The sequence below is a fragment of the Petaurus breviceps genome, unplaced genomic scaffold, assembly GCF_028583685.1.
Source record: "Petaurus breviceps papuanus isolate PSGF00001 unplaced genomic scaffold, PetGlider_PUasm1.0 90137, whole genome shotgun sequence".
In the NCBI taxonomy this organism is placed as follows: Eukaryota; Metazoa; Chordata; class Mammalia; order Diprotodontia; family Petauridae; genus Petaurus; species Petaurus breviceps.
This window is the reverse complement of record NW_027187183.1, coordinates 611,934-633,264: the sequence shown is the minus strand read 5'-3', so window position 1 is coordinate 633,264 and position 21,331 is coordinate 611,934. Positions and strand designations below refer to the sequence as shown.

At 43.7% G+C, this 21,331-nt stretch overlaps 2 protein-coding genes across 10 annotated transcripts in view; one reads left to right on the top strand and one right to left on the bottom strand.

The window, feature by feature from the left end:
* TRAF2 (TNF receptor associated factor 2) overlaps nucleotides 1-6,516 on the top strand; it is a 68,383-nt gene extending 61,867 nt beyond the window's left edge. For 4 of the 5 annotated variants that reach the window (XM_069107531.1, XM_069107534.1, XM_069107533.1 and 1 more), the window contains 4 exons: nucleotides 474-821; nucleotides 1,796-1,973; nucleotides 3,876-4,024; nucleotides 5,225-6,516. In XM_069107531.1, coding sequence (XP_068963632.1) covers nucleotides 474-821; nucleotides 1,796-1,973; nucleotides 3,876-4,024; nucleotides 5,225-5,443 — 894 coding nt within the window. In that variant the 3' untranslated portion in view covers nucleotides 5,444-6,516. Of the gene's footprint in view, nucleotides 1-473; nucleotides 822-1,795; nucleotides 2,042-3,875; nucleotides 4,025-5,224 lie in introns of all 5 variants that reach the window. The other variant, XR_011172371.1, reaches the window with a different exon arrangement.
* A 2,573-nt stretch (nucleotides 6,517-9,089) lies between these two features.
* On the bottom strand, nucleotides 9,090-19,646 carry FBXW5 (F-box and WD repeat domain containing 5). Of its 5 annotated transcripts, none has more exons than XM_069107529.1 (10): nucleotides 19,433-19,646; nucleotides 19,129-19,220; nucleotides 16,201-16,417; nucleotides 15,409-15,566; nucleotides 13,978-14,152; nucleotides 13,630-13,778; nucleotides 12,809-13,262; nucleotides 11,435-11,582; nucleotides 11,084-11,296; nucleotides 9,090-10,569 (listed from the first exon to the last, which is right to left on the bottom strand). In XM_069107529.1, exons 3-10 carry the CDS (start codon nucleotides 16,391-16,393, stop codon nucleotides 10,323-10,325), a joined length of 1,737 nt encoding a protein of 578 aa, XP_068963630.1. In that variant the 5' UTR covers nucleotides 16,394-16,417; nucleotides 19,129-19,220; nucleotides 19,433-19,646; the 3' UTR covers nucleotides 9,090-10,322. The 5 variants fall into 5 exon arrangements, with proteins under 5 accessions (XP_068963630.1, XP_068963627.1, XP_068963631.1 ...); XM_069107526.1 differs by having other exon boundaries at nucleotides 16,201-16,433; nucleotides 19,433-19,570; XM_069107530.1 differs by lacking the exon at nucleotides 19,129-19,220 and having other exon boundaries at nucleotides 16,201-16,362.
* Nucleotides 19,647-21,331: the final 1,685 nt, after the last annotated feature.

Below are 21,331 nucleotides of genomic sequence, written 5' to 3'. Positions count from 1 at the left end.
TGAAGGTATTTTATATATTGAAAGGGACATTTTTGGTCAAAATATAGGCGATCTGGTCAGTTATATTCACTTGGGAAGTAGAAAGAAGTGCCATCAATTTTTATCACATTTCAGATTCTTACATGATGCTTAAAATGGGAAATTTCTCTGTTTTGAATCTTGAATGTAAATTGTAGCTGATTTTGCCTGTAGCCAATAATGGATACACTGGTATCCTTGAAATTAGGATATTAAATTAGGAAATTAGGGGGAGGTCAAAATTTGTCATGGCTTTAAAATTTGTTTTCTCAAAATTTTATCATAAATAAAAATTTCTGGGCATTTTTGAGGTCCTTCATCTTTTCATCTTTCCACCCTTAAGTGTATATATCTCTTCTTTTCACTTCTTGAGTTAAAATTGTAATCTCCTCCTTTGTAAATCTGTAAATTATAATACATTATAATGATTTAACAGCTGTCCCTCTTTTCTCTAGGTAGAAAATGAGAAACAGCAGGATCATGAAATTCAGAAAGTAGCTGAGCACCTCTGCATGTTGTTAAACTTTGTCCTTGAGACCAGGCATTTCCATGGAGATATTGGTCCCCTCCTTGGCCAAGGTGACATGGGGGGCTGGGGAAACAACTCATTGGCCTTAGGGTCAGAGATGTCCAAGTCTACAGAGCTGTTGGAGAGATGTGAAACCTTGGAAAGAAAAACAGTCACTTTTGAGAATATTGTCTGTGTCTTGAACCGGGAGGTGGAGAGAGTGTCCATGACAGCCGAAGCTTGCAGCAGGCAGCATCGCCTAGACCAAGAGAAAATTGAAACTCTCAGTACCAAGGTCTGTAATCTTGGGAATTTGCATTGGTTTTCTTCCTTCGGCACTGTTCTTGTGTTTGCGTGCCCCGTGTGTGTTACATGTTTGGCACTAACTATTCTTACCGCTTTTTACTTAAATCTTGCACTTCAAAAGCATAGAATTTTAGAGCTGGAAGAGACAATGTATTTCATCTGGTCCAGCCATTCATTTTACATATGAAGAGACCAAAGTCATACAGCTGATTAGTGACAGAGGTGGGAATACATCCCTAGTCTCCTCTTTCCTGGTTAATTGCTGTTTACTCTACATTGTACTACCTCCCTTCTTTCAGTAATGATCTTGGGAGCTGAAGACCTGGCTTTAGAGATTTCTAAAAAGGTATTATAAGACTTAATTTTCTTTTCTCCCAAAATTCTTACCGGATAGCTCTTTACCAGGTGAACATTAGTTGTTACCTTAATTTTTGTTGTTTTCAAGAAGTAGAAATCTACTGTCGCTGCTTTTTCCTTCATTCCATTGATTTTTACAATAATAGAAATATTCACCTAGAAATTTCTAGGTGATTTTTGATGTTCTCTAGCAGCAGCTTTTCATAGTGTTTAATAACAGAGGTATCTGTGTTATTCTTGGTGCCCTAGGAATCTCAATTCCTAGATCATATTTGGGAAAAGATCACATTTGTATTTTAGGAGCCAGTTAAATAGATCCCAATACATTATTTCAAGGAACTATCCATAGAGATGCCTCAGGAAACATCTCTTGAAAATTTCTATCTTACAAGAAATTGATAGAAAGTTCAGATACGGGGAATTTTAATTGTCGTGTTTTGTTGAATTGGATTTCAGATTATTACTGTCTCTAGCTTTCCCCATGATATTGAGAGTGTTCTTGATGGCATTTGTGTCAGAAGATGCCAGCAGGACCCTGGGCGCTCCCTTGGAGCCATAGCAGATCTGTAGATCTGACCAGACTGCCATGTACATTCCAACCATCAGGTCCAGCAGCTGGAGAGGAGTATCGGATTGAAAGACCTGGCAATGGCTGACATGGAGCAGAAGATCCTCGAGATGGAAGCTTCCACTTATGATGGGATTTTCATATGGAAAATCACAGACTTTGCTAGAAAGCGCCAGGAAGCCATGGCCGGCCGCTCTCCTGCCATCTTCTCTCCAGGTTGTTCCCTCGAAAATAACCTTGTAACTGGCACCTTTTTCTGTGCTCCACATGTTTCATTTATTCAGGTGGGCACGTGGAAATGTCACCTGCAATTCTGTAGATCAGGTTTAGAATATTCCCTTCTTTCCCTTAGTCTTTTTTATTTTTTTCATGAAGGAATTAAAACTGCACTGACTAGACTTGGGCAGTTAAATAAGAGAAAGAATGGGAATCTTTTTAAGGGAAATATCTATTATCCAACTTATAAATTTCTTTAAGTTCCCCTTCTTCTCTTGATACTCTGCCATCATTGTCCTGGCATACTGATAATATCACTGCCCGAAGGTCATGTTGCTCCCTGGAATATAGTCAGCTTTCTCTTATTCTCATATGACTTATCGAAGATAAATATTGAATTCCACCTCTCCTATCAGCTGGGGAGCCTAGAAGCTGCAGGTTCATAGCCTACTTGGGTTAAGATCAAACTAAGTAAGGCAATTTAATGCCTCAAAAATTGTATCATGTATTCTAGAACTCTTCAGAATGTTTTTAGGACTCTCTTTGTTTTGAATTATCTTTACCAGCACTCCTCTTTGCTAGCCATGTAGCCAAGAATTGACCCTAATGCGGTTTTCCCACTTTTATGTAAAGACAGCATAGATCTTTGATTATATGGATCCTCATGTCTGAAAAGAATCTGGAGTAGGTGTGAAAGAGAAGACTTTTAATTGTGAAATGAAGGACTATTTGACGATAAAAATGTTTAAGATATTTCTTCTATAGTAGATACCTGCCTGCAAAAATTCTGCCCCCTCTTCCTCACCTTGGTTAACTCCTCAAGCAGAAGGCACCTTTTCCACAAATGTTCATGTTCACTTTGAAAGTGTCAGGCAATTAGCTTTTTTTGGGTGTTATTCGAGTCACCTTGGTGATGACTTCAAAGTGATTGAGAGGGAAACTGATCACACAAATCCAGCTTTCTCTCAGTTAGATGGGGAAAGTAGAAGTTTCATTAGGAAAAAGCAGAGGTAACAAAAAATAATTTTCTCAATGAAACTTGAGGTTGCAATAGATTAATAAAGATTTCCCTAATGTCAGCCAAGCCTTAGCTCTTCCCTATATAAATCAGGGGGAAAGGGCTATTTGATATTTTAGACAGTCATAATGCTGTTCTTATTAAAATTCATATGTATATACTCCTAACTTGATTATAAATTTCCTTTGGGCTTGAGTTTATGTCACTTAGCTGGAATTTATTTTCTCCTTGCTTTGCTTTGGATCTCTTTATTCAAACTGCACATCTTTCTGAGATAAAAACCTTGAAATGGGAAAGCCTCCACATTATTTGTGACATTCTGTCATATCCTTGTTATTTTTAATATCATGGCTTCACCAGTGATTCTAGGACCAGCTATTTGTTCATCTGCATCTTTGCAATGTCTGTACAATGCCTTTTCCTACCTTCCCTTCATAATTTTTCATTGAAATCTCTGCATTTAGAGTTAAATTGTTAAGGCTAAATCTTTTTCTAAATCCTTTATCTGGCCATTTTTTATTTAATATGAATTTGTTCTTTGGGAGTTAACCTTGGATTAGCAATATATCCCCAAAAGTGTTGGTTTCCATTTACCTACCTGATATCTCTTTCTTTAGAGACTAACTTGGTGGGGGTTGTTGCTTTATTTGAAACCAGTTTTCTTCTCAGCCATTTCTTTCTTTGGCTCTGAAAACTGAATCCTTTCTAAACAGGGAGGCCTCTATCTCTCTTTTGGAAATTGGAAGCCTGATTGTTGGGAAACCCCCAAGAGAACTTCAGTAAGAACAATCCCACTTGAAAACAAGTCAGGTTTTTCTTCCCTCTTTCTCCTCCCCCAGTTTTGTCCAGATATTTATTATGTACGTTTTGCATCGCTTTGTTAGCCTTCTACACGAGCAAATATGGCTATAAGATGTGTTTGAGAATTTATCTGAATGGGGATGGCACTGGACGTGGGACCCACCTTTCTCTTTTCTTTGTCGTGATGAAAGGACCAAATGATGCACTTCTACGTTGGCCCTTTAACCAAAAGGTAAGCCTGACCTGGTAAACACAGGGCTTGTCTTTCGATTCGGGTAGCAGTGAGGGCTTCTCAGATACTATCTTGCCTCTCATTCTCCTCCACAAACTGCCACCTAGTTCCCAAAAGACTCTCTAAGGTCAGGCTTAATTCTTCTAAGTCCTACTGTAGAAAATAGTGTAACTAAGGTCTTCCACCTACAAACCATACCCCTGCTTTAGAAGACCATCTGGCACGTGAAGTTTAAGCAAACATTAGCCATTGTATACACCTCTCTGAGAGCTAATGGATTTTGTATTTTGGGTGTTCTGAGTCAGTGTTCAGTCAGCTGAATTAAAGATCCATAGGTTGGGCCAATAAGAAAAGTGTTCTTTCTTGTTGCAGTTGCCAGAGTATTATGCTTTTTTACCTATCAATGCCTCTTATCCTAATATGGAGCTGATCCAGTAGGAGAAGAAGGCTTTTTCTTCTTCTTAATAAGAATAAAAAGAGGAAGATATACTCTTGACATTTGGTTCTAAACCTGATTACCAAATGATTTATTAGCCCTTGTTTTCAGTATGATGGTTGCTTTGTCTCCAAAGAGCCTCTCCTCCCTCATGCTTTTATTTACAAATAGCTCTGAAGAAATTAGATCTTTTAAATTGTGTTTTCCTCTGGAAAAGTATAGGTTCTGCAGGGAAAATAACATACTTCCCAGTCTCTTGGCTAAACAGACACCTTTATGGGGTGAACATTAGCAGATTGAAAACATAGAAGTCAGTGTTGAATTTGTTGCCTTCAGGCTCCACATATGGAAGGTACATTAATCAGCCAACAAATAGAAAATTTTTGAATTCTTCAAAATTAATACCAAGAATTTAATAAACACTTAGTGCTGTTCTGGTTCCTTTGAGTGGATTTTGGGACCTCATGGCCACTGTTGCAAAAAGCAAGACTCGTCCTGTTCCTTGTGGAATGTAAATGATCTTGTCTTGCTTTAGTTTAGATCTTAGGAAAACAGGAAGCTCTGATCTCAAAGCTTGGAATCTGATGTGACACTGACAGTTTCTTTACTATTGGGGCTTTCCAGTCTTTCAACCCAGCTGAATCCTGGGAGGTGGTGGGTGTAGGGAATTGAATATAGGAGAATAGAATTGAGCTTTCAGATCAAATTAACACTAAGAAACTACTTAACTTCCTCTGTCTTCTGTTTGTACTCTCTACTCATAGGTGACATTAATGCTGCTAGATCAGAACAATCGGGAACATGTGATTGATGCCTTCAGGCCTGATGTGACATCTTCCTCTTTCCAAAGGCCAGTCAGTGATATGAACATTGCCAGTGGCTGCCCCCTCTTCTGTCCTGTCTCCAAAATGGAGTCAAAGAATTCTTATGTGCGCGATGACGCCATTTTCATCAAAGCCATCGTTGACTTAACGGGTCTCTAATGCCACCTTTCCATCAACATATGGGAGCCTAGTGCCAGCCTGGTTTGGAAGTGTCTCAGGCAGGGGTCTCACCTACACACCTATGGGCAGAACCCCCCCCAACACACTCCAAGCTCGTAGGGCAGAGGGGTGGGGCCAAGGCAGGCCTGCAGGGAAAGGCCCTGACCTTCAGCTAAGAGTGATATACAGGACCAAGAGGAGAAGGCACTGGCTAGACCTTGGATATTAGAGACACTTGGTTTAAGACTTGTCAACAGAGATTGGGAGTCAGTGAATGGGGAACCACTTCTAGGAAATAGGCAATTCAACCCAGGATTGGTTTGAAATTTGCTCTGGGTCTGCAAGCTCCTGCCTATAAAAGATACTTGATACACTATCTGTGTTGTTATAAGGGGGGTGGGGGATAGCAGACTTACTTATAAGGGAGGGGGGATGGGGAAACATGTTAGTCAAGAAAGAAAGTATTTCTCTCTGGCACTGTGCTTACAGGGCTCTTCCCAGCAGGTTGTTCAGTTTAGACCCTGCAGCCCACAGTAGCACATAGGAGCAGAAAAAGATCCAGGAAAATTGACAAGAAAAGACGGTCAAGGATCCATTATGGCTCAAAAGGTGCCCCTTGCTGGCACCTGAGATTGTAGGAAATCACTTTGATCACCTAAATACGATCATGCAGGGACACAGAGCCACCTTAACATGGTGGAAAGTGATCCCTAAGGGATAGAATTGGCTCATAGAAGTAACTACTGATTAGCCAGCCAAAGAATTTTCCAACATGGCCTTTTATTAAAGGAAGGTCAGTTCATTCTCTTGATTCCCTGCTTATGCCCACTTTGTGTGGCAAAGGCTATCCTGTCTGATGGCCGTGCAGGGAGGTTGCTATGATAGGATGTGGTTAATCACATCCTTCAATCCCTACTAGATTTAAACTGAATAGTTCATGCATACCACATGGAGGGGGAGGGGGAAAGAATAAGTAGGGATTATCCACCCCCTGGGCCCACACCAATGATTTGTATAAACTGCATTATCAAATGAGAGAAACAATCACTATTAAATCTTTTTTTAAAAAAAAATTGTGGATACTGACATGTTGACATGCATTTTAACTCCATATCCCTGAATATTTGAAAACTACACAATAATTCTCTAGAAATCGTCATTTACTTGGGATTTTTTGGTATTATCTCCCCTTATCCTCTACCCCTCACCTTTCTTGTTTAGCATTTACTTCCTAGAAGACAGATTGTAGTCATTTGGTTACTTCCTTGGTGACCTTTGAGTGGGGAATCTGAGCATAAGAAAATGTCATCTGCTGTCAGGAAGCAGACCAGATAAAGAATGGTTGAGGGAGGAGCAGTTGTGTGCTTATTGGCACAGAGGTCAAAAATGATCCAGATGTGGAAAGAGCAGCCTTGGGTTGAAAAAGACATATGTGTATTTGATGCTTCTTCTTCAAATGATTTATCTGATCTGAATCAGGACAAGAATTTGGAATGTTGGGACATCCCTGGCTGTTTCTGAGTAATATTAGGACCCAAAGCCCGTGGTTTGTTGGGGAGAAGCAGAATCCTCTGCTCTCTCCCCAGACCTTTCTGATGAGGGCCATCTTCCCTACATATTTGTGTGATCAGGGATAGATAATAGCAACCAAAGGTTTTAGAGAAACAGTTATGGTGCAAACTATTCCCAGACCCCTAACCTCCAATTTTACCATTCTGTGATCCAGATTCTGTCCCCAGATTGGAAAGTTATAAAGCATCAGCTACATTTGAGAAGCCACCACTGGACAAGTAATTGAGGCAAAATCCCCAAACATCCCTAAAGAGTGTTTCACAAATTCAAGTCATTTATCCCAGGATCTTTAACATGACAATCTCATGAGACTGCCTGAACCTTAAGCACTTAATCCTTTTTGAAGGCTGATTTAGCTCTGCCTTTAACATCCTTTGAGAAGTCTGGAGTTTCCCAAAGCCCCAAGTCCTTATTCTTTTTGGAGGAGAGGACTGGAAAACCCACAGACATATAATCTGTAGCCCTAGGAGCCAGAATGAGTGTTGGCTTGTTTTCCTTGCCCCTAGACTTCCTAAAGGAGGAAGGAGGAGGTATTTCCTCAAATTCTTATGTTAGTGCATAGTAGTCTAATGAACCTCTTCTGTCTTTTGAGTTAGCTCAGAGGAAATAATTAGAATCCCTCTTTACCACCATTACTTAATTGGCTGCACCAGACACATCTCTAAACTCAACAAATTTGATCCTTAATTTTTAAAAAAATGTTCTATCAAATGGCTCTTCATATCACTGTCAGTTCCCAAATGACTTCCTTACCAGTAGAATTTTACCCTTGTAAACATGTAATCAAGCAAAACACAACACATTGGTTGTGTCTGAAAACACTGGACTAATTTTGCACCAGTATTCTCCCATTGTGAGGAGGGAGTGCATGCTGCACTGTTGGTCCTCTGAAGTTTGAAGATTCTTTCAACCTTTCCTTGTACTCTACTAACTACTGTACTGACCTGACGCCTGACACGTTAGTAAGCTTAATAAATTGTTGCTTGAGCACGTGGTTATTGACAACTTCTCTGAAGTCTCTCCACCCTCATTCCTTTATTCAGGTAATAATCTGACTAATGCAAATCAGTTTGGGGTTCTATAGGCAAAAATGCTTTAGAACCTAATTATTCACAGAAATCAGTTCTCTGATTAATGCATATGGAGACAGCCTGCATAGATATGGAATAGAGAAAAGCAATTTCCTTATTGGATTCAATAGTTTTATTTATTTATTAAAAATATCCTTTGTAGTGAAGAATGCTTTATATTCTATTTGCACAATGTGTTGAAGGGGATTGACTAGGATTCCTTTTTCCCCTCTGTTCCTGGGGCTTGCAGTGCTCCCTGATATTCAATTTAAAATACATGGACTGTTTCTTAACTGTTTTAGAAAGTATGTTGAGAAGTTATAATATGTCCATACAAAGGTCACCAAAATCATATGGGGGATGTTTTAGCCTTGAGAAAAATCTTAGGGGGATCATGACAGTCTTCAGATATTTGAACATTGTCCCAGCAGTTACTAGTTTAGTTGCAGAGTAGAATATAACTTAAAGAAATGCATCCTAAGCTAGAGGTGTTCTAAGGTGGAATGTACTGTGCCCAAAAGGGTCAGTGAGGAGTTGGTGGGCTCTTTGCAAGCAGAGGAGAATCATTAGACTTGAGAGAGAAGGGACTTTAAAGGGCAGTCATCTAGTACAATCACTTATTCAAATAATCAATCTCTCAAGAGTAAGAGTCTGACCAGATGACTCTGAGGTTACTTTCTAATCTTAGGACTTAATATATTGTTTGGCAACACTTAGCAAATGAGATGAGCAGTTTTAGGCTGGCATTTATGCTTTACAATTCTGACAAGTTGTGACAGTTATACTGAACCACTTACTCACCTTAACCCTGACTAGTATTAGGGATGAAATTTGTGGCCCTCTCCTACTGCATGAAACTTAAAGTTATATGGACATCAAACATAAAATTATGGATTTATCATAGAACTTCAGCTGCTATTGCTACAGACAGCAGTAGTGTTGCCTTTATAGTCTTACTTTAAGCAGAAGCCCTATTTATTTACAGTACAAAAAGACACAAGAGGTATTCAATGGGTGTTTATTCAGGGCTGGAGTGAAGTGCATTGGAAAGGCAGACATGCAGTTTGACCCCAGGACCTCACAAGAACCTATACCAACAGTTTCACCAAGGTAAATCCAGCAACCCCTCCCTGCAGCTTCCCAGACAAGCCCCTGACCGAGTTACAAGGAAAGGAGCTACTGATGCTGGTGTTCAAAATAAGTTATTTAGGAAAAGAATGGGGAAGAAGCCACCTCCATCCCTGGACCCTGTAAGGAAGGTACCATTCTTTAATAGGTTGAATCTGTCAGTTGTCCCAACTGTTTGTAATCCTCAACTAGGCCAAGGCAACAGAAGAACTTAAGGTCCAAATTGGGTTCAATCAAAGCCAAGAAGCTCTTTCTAACCAAAGCAAATCTCAAGGACCAAATAAACTCATTTGAGCCAGATTGAAGAAACATTTATCTCTAGTGGGTCAATGGCATATGTAAAATAAAACTATAGTGTTACCAAAAAAACACGTGTGAAGTGAAAACCTCTAAAGGAGAGTGTCCTTGATCAGAATGGTTGTCCCTAGCCTCCAGGTGGGTGAGTGGGCAACTCTGAGAGGGGGCCCAGGTCTTCCTGGTGACTCCATACAACTAAGCTTTCTTACAAACCTCAAAAATTGAGAATCCTAGCTTTGAAATAGAACACTCTGAAACCTAAGTAAAAGGAAAGTTCAAATAACCTATTTTGTAAAATATCTAATCATAAATCCTACTCAGTTGTCCCTGTGCTAGAATTGAAGGGATAGGGAGTGGGGGTAGGGGATGGAGGTAAAGTAGTCTGTGTCTGAACTCTTCTTTCTCCTACAATTCTGCCAACACTGCTGTCAGACACAGGCTGTGCCCCCCAAACAGTTCATGGTTAGGCCTCATCTTTGTGGCAGAATTACTGCAAGCCCCAAAATGGGAAAGATTCTCCAGCTCAGTACCAAGTTGCCATCAACAAATTGGGGTCCTGAGCAAGTGTGTGACAGGCACTGTCACTTGGCAGGCTCTCCAAAGTTAGTTCTTGGACTAGGCTTTCAAGGAGAGCAAGATGGGAGTCATCACTTGGTGAAGGACTTGGTCCTATTTGTCAGACCAGCCACACCAATCTTGACTGTTGCTTCTCTGGTTTGTTGATGGCTTGGGCACTTAGAACAATCTCCTGTAAACCAAGGTATCTGCCCCTCAGAAGAACTTGGAAGTTCAAGATAGCAAGACTGGGTTCCTCAGCTCTTTTGGCTACCCAGCCAGGAGAAGAAGAAGGGACGGGGCCGTGGACGACAGGCTTGCTGGATGCGCACAGTGCGGGGAGACCGCCATACTTTAATGGTATTATCATCACTGGCACTCAGCAACAGCTCCTGTTCCAGTGGGCTGAAGGCCACAGAGTTGACCACATCCTCATGCCGAAGCCTGGCCAAGCAGATGTTGTAGTGTCGGTCCCAGACATAGCCATGTCGGTCTTCTGCACCACTGTTGGGTACATGTGAGACAGGATGAGTCAGAGCTAATTGTAGTTCCACCCCCAAATCCTTCACCTCACCCCTCCACCCCAGGGCAGATACTACAGGTAGCATCCTGGTCCATGAGAAATGCCAAGATCCCTGTAGTAGAAGCCCAAAGTAACTAGACTGTCAAGGCTCCTCTATTCTACAACCAGCCTTTAAAGAGAGATATCATGAAGAATAGGTTATGTTAACAGGACTCTGTCCTACCTTATCTTGCCCTAATGCAAACTGTTCATTGGCTTCTATCACATTTCATGCTTAGTATCTCCTATCATCCTGACTACTATTCATATAGTCTCCTTTTGTAATTGAGAAGAAATCACCTCAACCCAGATTTCCCAAGTAATTTTCCCACCCCAGCTGGGATATGGGTATAGTCTTCCTTCTTTCCCCACCTTACTCCCCAAAAAAGGAACATGTCAATTCCAGTTGGTATGGGAGCTTAAATGTATGGATCTGGACTTCCTGGGGGATGGTACCTGGCAACAAAATCCCTGCTGACATCAAGGAAAATGAAGAAGCACTCATCATTAGGGGTGTAGGCACGGTGGGCCCTGAGGGCCCTCTTAACTTCCTTCATAGTCTTAAGGTCAAAGACATGTAAGTCAATCTCCTCTGCAATAGGTGGCGGTTGCATGGGATCTGACACCACTGAGCCACTGGGCCATGATCGACTGTTGACATACAGGTACCTGGGAAGAGGGAATGAGGAGTTTGGATCCCAAAAGAGGAACCATTGATTGACCCATGCTGGCAACCCTTGCCTGAGTCAATGACCAATTCTTTTCCCTACGAGCCTGCCTGGTTGGCAATTTGTTCCTCAACCCCACCTGTGGTCAGGTGACAGGCCCATCCCAATGATGTGTCCATGGATGTCAATCACATGATCCAAAGAGTCAAAGAACTCATCTGAACGTCGTTCCTCTCCCAGCACTGGCCCTGCTGTTGTCATCTGATGAGGCAGGATCTGCTTAATCCCTAATAAGGAAGAGGAAAGAGTTAAGGTGAAGAGATAGGAGAAGCCAGGTTATTAGCAAAGTCGCCTGGATAAGTATAAAGTCCTTTCCATTTCTATTTTACCCTAAATGCTGCTACTTCTGTCCCCCCCAGTGAAGGCATTACTTAAGGTAGCTGAACAGATACAAAGACAGGACAAAGCCCAGGAGTACAAAGGCAAAAAGAAAAAAAAGTAAAGATAATAATGGTGTCGATGATACCTAACATTGTTCTGAGGCTTTTAACTTTTTTCCAAAGGGTTATATAACTTAGGTTTTCTTATTTCCTCCTCACACTGTCTCCAGAGGACATGTATCATTATCTCTTATTTTATAAGTGTGGAAACTGAGGAAGGGTAAATCATTTAAGTTGTTGTTCAGCCATTTTTTAGGTCACGTACAACTCTTTATGACCCCGTTTGGGGTTTCCTTTTCAAAGATACTGAAGCAGTTTGCCAATTCCTTCTCAAGTTTATTTTACAGATAAGAAACTGAAGCAAACAGGTTTAAGTGACTTGCCCATGGTCACACAGCTAGTGTCTGAGGCCAGATTTGAACTTGAGAAGATGAGTCTTCCCAAATCCAGGCCTACTACTCTATCTACTTCACCACTTAGCTGCCCTTTTGTTTTAAGTTACTCAGCTAGGGAAGAACTAGCACCAGCATCGAAGTGACTGAAGTGTCTCTTAGCTGAGAACAGGCCAGAAATAACTGGGTATTTGTATCTTCTAAAACAGTGCTGGGCCAGAGAAATAAAGGAGTTAGGTCTATCAGTTTATGAAGTCATAAGAGTTTCTGTCTTATCTTTACCCTCCTCAAATATAGCCAACCATTCAGTCAGGAATTGTGGCTTGTGAAGACATGGCTATAACCCCGCCCCCCCCTCCCTCCCCCCAGTTACCTACAGGGAAACGTCTAATCAAAAGCCTTCACAATACTTCCACCTTGTGGTTCTCAACAGCACTACTCGGCATTGTGTAGAGCTGGTGACTCCCTCCTCTTCTTTCTTCAGTAACCCCTCTCTCCAATCCCTCAACCTGATTTCTGCCCTAGCCACTCCATCTGATAATGCTATTTATCCCCAGATCTCTTCTCTCATTTCCCTTCAATTAACATTCCAATTCACTGCCTGTATAGGATGCTGCTTCTCCTGACCCTCCCTTGGGCACCATGAGCTGGTCACCAAACTACATAAGCTTGACCTATTACCTATCTGGTGTGGGGAATAGGTGAGGCAGCCAGTGGTAAAGATCAAGTATTTCTTGTCATTGCTCTCTCTGCTGGCCTCTGGAGCTTTGGTCCGGCTCTGGGCCAGAAACTCTGCAACTTTGCTCTCCAGTTCTTGCTCTGACAAGACGGGCCGGGCCCGCCCTTCCATGATATCATCTAGGAATCGCCTCAGTCCTTCCTTGGAGCCCCGCAGGTGCTGGGTCTCTGGTGGTAGTAGGACCCAGCCATCATCTTCCTCATGATCACTGCCCAGGTCAAAAACCTGACAAGGGGCGTTGTCAACAGCAGCTGGCTGGGATCCAGCATCTAGCAGGAGGTCAGGGCTGTCGTAGCGACTGCAGTCGGCCACCATCACAGTGCGGATTGTGCTGGCATTAAGGTTCTGGATTTTGAAGAGCCGCTTCACTACATTAACATTCTCTGACTCGACATCCTGGGGGAAAGGACAAGCTAAGAATAAGAAGCATTCCAGCTGCCACAATGAAGCCAGTATTAGCTTAAAAGTGCATTGCTTTTCCAGGATACATGAACCCTGAGAAGGAGATTGCTCTTCTCATAGATGGAAAACTAAGACTTATAGAGGCTGAAAGGCCCAGAGTGTCACAGAAAATCAGGCATGGAATTAGGATAATAGGTATATATAGCCCAGGGCTCCTGACTTCCCGTCCAGGGCCCTTCCCCTAAGACCCTCCTGAAGATTTAATGTCCTGTAAGAGCCATGGCCATAAAAAATCCAAGGGCCTCTATTCTCCCTCTTAGTGCCAGAGGCCTCCAGGAATCTCAGAGAGTGTCTTCCCAACCTGAAAGGCATTGTTGAGCCAGAGCACAGAGCAGGATGTGATGTCTCCAATCCGGTGTAGATTCCCAGAGATCAGGTTGGTCTCATTGAGCCAGCACCCAAACACATCATATGGCTTGTTTCGTACTCGTGAGAGAAGAACAAAGTTGTCTGGTAAGCAGAGAAGAAGAGGAGGGGGCAGTGAAGCTGGGAGTAAACAGGAAGGCAGCAGTGGAGTTTCTCCCCCTACTTTCAGGGGGGAGGAGACTCCCTGAGGAGTTCCCAGTAAGATAAGGCTGGGCTTCTGATACCTCATCTGGCAAAGGAAACTGGGGGCAACTGTGGGGGAAAGATGGCAATATACTCTTACCCAAACTGATGACAGCAATCTCTCCTGATGAAGAGTTGTGGGGCCCCAGGAAAACTCCTGACACGAGGAGCAGCGTGTCATCCTGGTTGAACTGGGAAAACTGGGTGTAGCTCCAGTTGAAAGGTCTCATGTTGGAGCTATGCAGGAGTGAGATTGCCAGGTCATTGTTCCAGATCTGCGAGAATAGAGAAGGAAGGACAGGAAGGGGAAACGTGCTTCAAAGGATTTATCTACCATGTCAGACAAATCTTGTAAGCCAGTAATGGCAGATACAGGAGATAGGGTCAGAGCTAAGTGGACATACCAAGGCAAGATTCCTATCCAGTTTGGGTCACTACAATCTGATCCCCACAAATCAATGTGACTGTTCCATACTCAATGTTACCCAAGTAATGCATCCCAAGGACATAAGTGGTAAACCCAGATGGTGCAGTGGTGTGTGGAATGGTTCCCATTCCCTCCAGTTGCAAAAGGCCCAGAGAAAACTGTCCTGGGAGTTGATGGGCTCTTTCCCCCAAAGCCCAGTTGGGCAGGGATTCTGCCTTGGCTTAAGCTGGTAAAGCTGATGGCAAGGGGCTTCATACCTTGAGCCTGAATGAGATTTCCCACCAGGAGATCTATAAGGAAGCCTAAAACTGGGGCTACTGATCAACCTTCCCAAAGTAGCCTCCCTTTAAGTAATATCTAGATGTGGCTCAAGATCCCTAGGGCAAGAAGGTGATCTCAGACCCAAAGGAGTGTAACTAGCTGAGTGTTAATGTGTTCACAATTCCAACCTGTTCCCCCTTTTCTCTTGAGATCAGACACGAGGACTTAAAATGCCAAATGCCTTGAATCAGCTAGTTTAAAAGTACAAACTGAAATCTTCACATTCTTTCCATTGTTACTGTTTTGTTTTGTTTTTTAATCAATGTAGTTCTCCTTGTAATTTGATATAGAATTCACCCATGACCTTCCAAAATCTACATGTGTACCCAGGTCTATGTTTGATTCAAGAATCTGGAGGTCATGAGCCAGATTCCTTTCAGACTAGTTCCCATTTCTACTAGACAACTGAATTAAGACACAGGCCCATTCTGGCAAAGGACTTTGACTAGGGCTCCCTAGAGTGAGTGTGTGGCCCTAAAGGGTACAAGAGCCACTGACTTTCTCCCTCACTAAGGCTGCAGTCCCTCTCTGCCTATTCTCTAACACTTCCCTGAAGGCAGATTAGCTACAACCCCAGGACAATCTGGCCCGGAAGACTGAGGCTCGGGTAGGAGTAGTGACAACACCTTGGCCAGTCACTATGATTATTTTTGGACACAAAGAAATGTCGACTGTGCTAGATCACTATCCCAGTGCTCCCAAGAGGAAGAAGGCACGTTGGTCCAACAGGAACAGTAGGCTAAGACCACTACACTAATATACTAAGAGGCCCTCAGCCTTTACCTTTACAGTGCAGTCCTTCGAACAGGACGCAAACAGGTATCCCGTGTGTGAGAAGCTGAGGTGAAGGACTTGGTCAGTGTGTTCTCTCAGGGTCTGCACTTCCACACAGGGGATGGTGTCATAGAGCCTCTGAAACTCTTCATACCAGGAGACAGCAGCTGTACCACACAAAGCCAAAAGGTGGTGTCATTTGGGGCAACAGGGCAAGAGAAGAGAAAGGTACAAATGATTTCTAAAGAGGAAACTTGTTTAGCATAGCATGACCTAGTAAAAGCATAGCTATTGGCTGTGCTGGCCCAAGTAGGGTAAAGGGAAGACTTTATGCTTATATATATATGCTCCCTTACTCAAGTTTTCTTACAGGCAGGAACCCAATCTCCCCCAAATCTGCATAGAAACCACGAAATACAAAGCTTTGTGAATGTGGAGACCCCATCATCCAAATACTATATCTCCCCAAGACTCTAATAATATACTGCTCTGAACACAGAAGGCGTCAGAGAACCTGTGGGATCGCAGGCATTTAATTCCCTTCTCTGGACTTTAGTTTCTTCTTTTATAAAATTAGGGAGTTAGACTAGATGATCTCTACATCTTCTAGCTTTAACTCTATGGCCCTGGGTAATGTTATTCCACCATGACCAGGAACTGGTCCTCAAGTCATCAGCAAGTATATCAAGTCATATGTCTCAAATCCAGATGTTCAGCTTAGAGGCTTAAAAAAAAAAAAAAGCCCTCTCCTTCCCTCGGGGAGATGGTGCCCAGCCTCAACCTCACCATCTATTCACTGACCTGGATGACGAGGGACATCTCGGGCCACCTGGTAGTATCGGTAAAACAGCTCCTTCCACAGGAACTCATCTCGAGACACTGCCTGCCACTGGCGGCACACCAACCCTGCGGTCAGCACATCTTCATGGCTCAGGCTCAAGAAGATCTGGTAAATAATACTGTCTGGAAGGAAGGGGTTGCCCCCATCATCCATCGTGTCATTCTGTCCCCAAGGACTCTGAAATCATATGCACCTGAGTCAGACAGAATAACAAGAATGGGGGGGGGGGGACAAGGCAGAGTATAACAAAAACCAACAAGTATAAAACTGACATTTATCTATCTCATTTGATCTTCACAACAACCTGAAGTAGGTATTATAGATATCATTATCCACATTTTGTAGATCAGTCAGGCAATAAATTTTTATTAAGCACCTACTATGTGCAAGGCATTGTGCTAAGCACTGGAGATACAAGGCAGGCAAGAGACAGTCCCTACCCTCAGGGAGCTCACAATCTAATGATGAAGGAAATTTAAGACCCAAAAGACTTGAGTATGGTCACAGAATTAATAAAATTGAGGATATTTTTAATTTAGGTCTTCCTGACCTCAAGTCTAGCCTGGTTGCCTGATCTGGTAAAGACTAGGGAGCTAAGGAGAAATGGATAAGCAAAGCAAAACCAGAAAGAGAGGGTTGGGGGCCCTGAGACTCAAACAGTCACACTATTTCTCAGGGTTCATGAAATACTTGCTGTCTGCCAGGCACTGAGTCAGGTGATGAAGATACAAAGATAAAAGCTAAACAGTTCATACCTTCAAGAAGTTTATGAGCTAAGCAGGAGACAGAGTTAATACAATACTACTAAACCTAAACTACTAAAGCTTAAAACTCTGTGTACACAAAAAATAGAAGAGAATTTTTGGGGGGGAGGTTAGAGATGGAGGAAATAGGAAAGCACACATACATATGTGTTTGTGTATATATATATATGTATGCATATACATATAATATATATTAGAAAGAAGATAATGGGGAGGGGGTGAAATAATAAAGTCTTTAAGTAAAAGTTGGCACATTAATGGAGCTTTGAAGGAAACTGGGGATTCTAAACACTAACTATGCTGAGGCCTCCCCCACAAACTATAGAAGACATTTTTGTAATTATACCAGGAAACATGCCACTGAATATTTGCTGAATAAATGATAAAATCCAAACAACAACTACACTACGATCACCATCAGCCTGGGGAATTCTTACCCATGAGTGAGCTGGGGACTCTATAGTTTTCCAAGGACATACCAATAATCTAGGGATAAGGCAAAAAGGCCACCTCAGGCCAGCATTACAACCTTCCTTCTTCCAGGTTAACAATCTCTGCAACAACAGCTTCCTAAGGACCTGGTCTTGAAATTGTTGAGGAGTTGGCTCTGAGAGACTCAAGGGTTTTTGAGTGCAAGACAAAGGGTGCCAAGGCCCTGGACTTAGCCACTCCCTTTGAGAATTACTACTGACTGGGACCATTGCATTCAGAATTGCCACCTAATGACCTTTCCCCACAGAGGAAAAGAAAGCCACCTTCACCACATAGGCTCAAGGGACAAAACGGGCTACTGAAAAAATGAGGCAGGTCAGAACCAGGCTCTCCTGCCCAATGGAAGGCCAAAGAAGGGAGCTGATCTCCACTGACTTATGTGTGAGGAATTCTCCAGGTGGCAAATCAAAATGTGATTTACATCTCCCTGGTTAGGAAACTAGAACTGCTAGTGGCAGTGAGATGAAAAGGGCAATGGAAAATTGGAAATCAAGGTGTAAGGAAAATATAGTTTGCATATGCTAGGGGATTGAAACAGACACTTATTGTACAGAATATGAGGTTCAGATATTTCTAGATTATAGAAATGAAACTGGAGTTATTGGCAGGATTTTCTTAACCTGAGGAGTTTTGATCTAAAGCCAAGGAAATTAAGGGTCTCTAGTCTGGTGATTCCTCACACTCTGTTATCACAGGAATCCAAAGAGAATGGTTGGTAATGATCCTTGCTGTCTATAAATAGACATGGCCATGGTATACTTCCCAAGTCAGAGCCAGGCCCAAGTCCTGGGGTTCACTCAGGCAGGTTCCCCCAGGGAAGTCTTGAAGCTTCCCAAAAGTAGCTGCTCTGGCAGAGATTTCTCTTTCCAGTGGTGGCTGGTTCCCCTTCTTTAAACAGGCCCTTTAAGGAAGGAGCTTCATGCCCCTCAAAGCAACTTCCTAGGGGGCAGTGTCTCCCCCACTCTCCTGAAGGTCCCCATACCAGTGCCCCAGCACAATCAGGAGGCAACAGCAGGGCTTTTAAATCCTGAGGACACTGGACACTGGGAGCCAAGGGCGGGCAGATGCCACGGGAGTCACGGGAAGGGAGATCTGGAGCTGGAAGAGGCATCGTCCTGGATGGTCTACACTCCCCTCCTTATTTTATAAACAAGGAAACTGACACTAGAGAGACGGAATGACTTGCCCAACCAAGGTCACACAGGTGATGCTGACTGATGTAAGGACAGGATCTGAATGCAAGTCCCTGGCTCCAGAGCCTTTTCCCTGCACCAAGATCCAGCTGTAGGAAACCCTCGTCAGGGTGGACGACAAATGGACACACTTATTTTCTGTTGGGGAAGTTGCTTTTAGGAAAGGGATCCCTTAAGAGATTGGCTGTGGAGAGGGTGTCACTATTGGGAAAGGAGTCCCTCGGGGAGGGGTCCCTGGGGATCACTGTTGGGGAGGGTCCCCTTGGAGCAGTCACTGTTGAGGACTCCCTGTGTGTGTGTGGTGGTGGGGGGGTACTCTGAGGATGAGCTGTTAGGGAAGTGGGCCGGCGGTGGGGGGAGGGTCCTTTGAGGATGAGGTGTCAGTTAGGAAGGAGGGGAAGGGCCCTTTGAGGGTGAAGTGTCTGTAGAAGAAAGTTACCTTGAAGGTGTCCCTGCTGGAGGGTCCTTTAGTGGGGAGAGATCTGTTGGGGAGGGGTTCCTGCTGAGGATCCTTTGGAGGTGGAAGAGTCCCTATGGGGGGGGGGGGGGGGGCGGGGCGAGGGGCGGGGCGGGGGGGGAGGTCTCCCCACAGAGGGGCGTCTCATGGGTGGGGGTCGTCTCATGGGCGGGGGTCCTACGGGGAAGAGGCCTGCCTCGGTGGGGCGCTGTCGGGGAGCGCACACAGTGCGAGGGGAGGCCCGCCGCTGGCGGGGCGGGGCCGCAGGACGTGCTCCCCCACTCACCCCGCGGGAGCCGCCTCACGGAGCCAGAATCGAAGCCGGAGCTGGAGCCGGGTCGAGAAGAGGGGCGGGGCTCAAGGGGCGAGGCGAGAGAAGCCCCGGGCCGGGCCGCTCTGCCCCGACCCCCACTTCCGCTCGCGCGCCGAGTCGCCGCGGCCGTCGCACTCTCCGCGTCTCTATGATGTGGGTCCTCCCCAGGCCTGATACCTCGAACCCAGAGGCATCGATGACGGCTCCTCCCAGTCGTTCCACCCCGCCTCCGCCCCCTCCCTGACTGGAGCCGTTCTGGTGCTCGCTCTAGTCGCCTTCGTCTTCTGCGCCTGCGCCGAATCGAAAGCTTTCCCGAACCTTGATTACTATTGGTCACCAGGGGGCGGCAAAGGCACGTTTCTTCGCCGTAGATGGCCTGAATTTTAGCGCTAAACCGGAGACGTTCAAGGTCAATTAGTCCAACCCATTCATAGTACTGATGATAAGCCCAGAAAGGCTTGGTGATCTGCCCAAGGTCACACAGTAATAATAATAATAATAATAATAATAATAATAATAATAATAATAAGTAATAATAATCAATAATAATAATGATAGCTGGCCCTTACGAATCGAGTTTGTAGGTTTGTAATACACTTTAGATATTCTCCCCTTTTATCCTGGTCATAACCCTGGGAGGCAGTTACTATTGTTACCCTCTAAGGTAAATGGAGGCTAGGTGAATTCCTCCGAGTCACAGCGTCAGAAAGTGTCTGAGGCTGAATTTGAACTCAGGTTCAGTTCTCTCTCTACTGTGCCACCTAGCCGCCCAATAAGGGCAGAGGTAAGATGAAGACAGGTCTTCCCTATTTCAAGGTCATTCCTTTATCCCTGTTATCTGCCAGATAAACCCCTTAACCAAAAAAAGGGGGGGGGGAGCAGGATTTGAACCAAGGACCTCTGACTCCAAATCCCCAGCTCTTTTCCACCATAATCCTGTGTCTCATCCAATCAAGAAAAGACTGGGTTGACCTCTTGCCAGGGCTGGTCACTGACTGATGGACCAGATGACCACTCAACTCCCTTCCTATCTGGGGATGCAGTGGTCCTGGGGGGACAGATTATAACATACCCCTGGATTGACTGTCCGCAGAGGGAGGGAACCAAATATCTGGCTGTTCTGTCCATGTGGGCACAGCTGACTCTTGTGGAGCAGAAGGAAGAGTCTCATAGCCCACTGCAGGGGCTCCAGGATGACAGTCTGAGACATGTCACAGAAACTGGAGCTGCAGCAGGAAAGGGCTTCAGGTACTGCCCAGTGCAACCCCATTGTTTTATAGAGGAGCAAACTGAGGCCAGACAAGTTAAGGGACCTGATCTCACAAATCTGAATTCAGTGTTCTTTCCACTGTATCATGCTTTCTCTCTGACCTTTTGGGAATCTCTGTTCATTCATTCATTCTGTTCAGGCTGTTCCTTCCCCTTGAAATGTACCCCCTTCCCATCCTTGCTAGTTGAATTCCTACCCATCTCTTTAGAGGACATTTCTTCAGGCAAGCTATATTACATTATACATACATGGTCAATTCTTTAGCAATTCGAGAAAATACATGCATTGTTGTTTGTATGTATTTGAAGAGTTTAGTGTTAGAATTGCTTTTCATAATATTTGAATAAAAGAAAATTTTATTAAATCAAAGAATAGGCATTGGAGTCTAGTCTTACTGCAAGTCAATTCTTTAAAGTTTTAAGGTACAGGAAATATAATGCCTTTGAAAATGGAAGTAACATTTATTTAGTTAACTAGTGAATGTGCTAGGTCTTGTTAATGTATACATAATGTATGTGGTGTAATTTTAATGAACTTGATAATATTTTAAATGATAGCATATTAATAGCTAAACACTACACTGAATCACAAAGAATTTTTTT

Bases quoted from the DNA above. Each gene is read 5' to 3' on its own strand.
- FBXW5 (XM_069107529.1), bottom strand. From the start codon at position 16,393: ATGGATGATGGGGGCAACCCCTTCCTTCCAGACAGTATTATTTACCAG. The intron at 11,583-12,808 runs GTAATAGGTCAA...CTTCCTTATTAG, and splicing joins CTATTCCCCACACCAGATAG to GGATTAAGCAGATCCTGCCT. The intron at 11,297-11,434 runs GTGGGGTTGAGG...CCCTCTTCCCAG, and splicing joins GGCCTGTCACCTGACCACAG to GTACCTGTATGTCAACAGTC.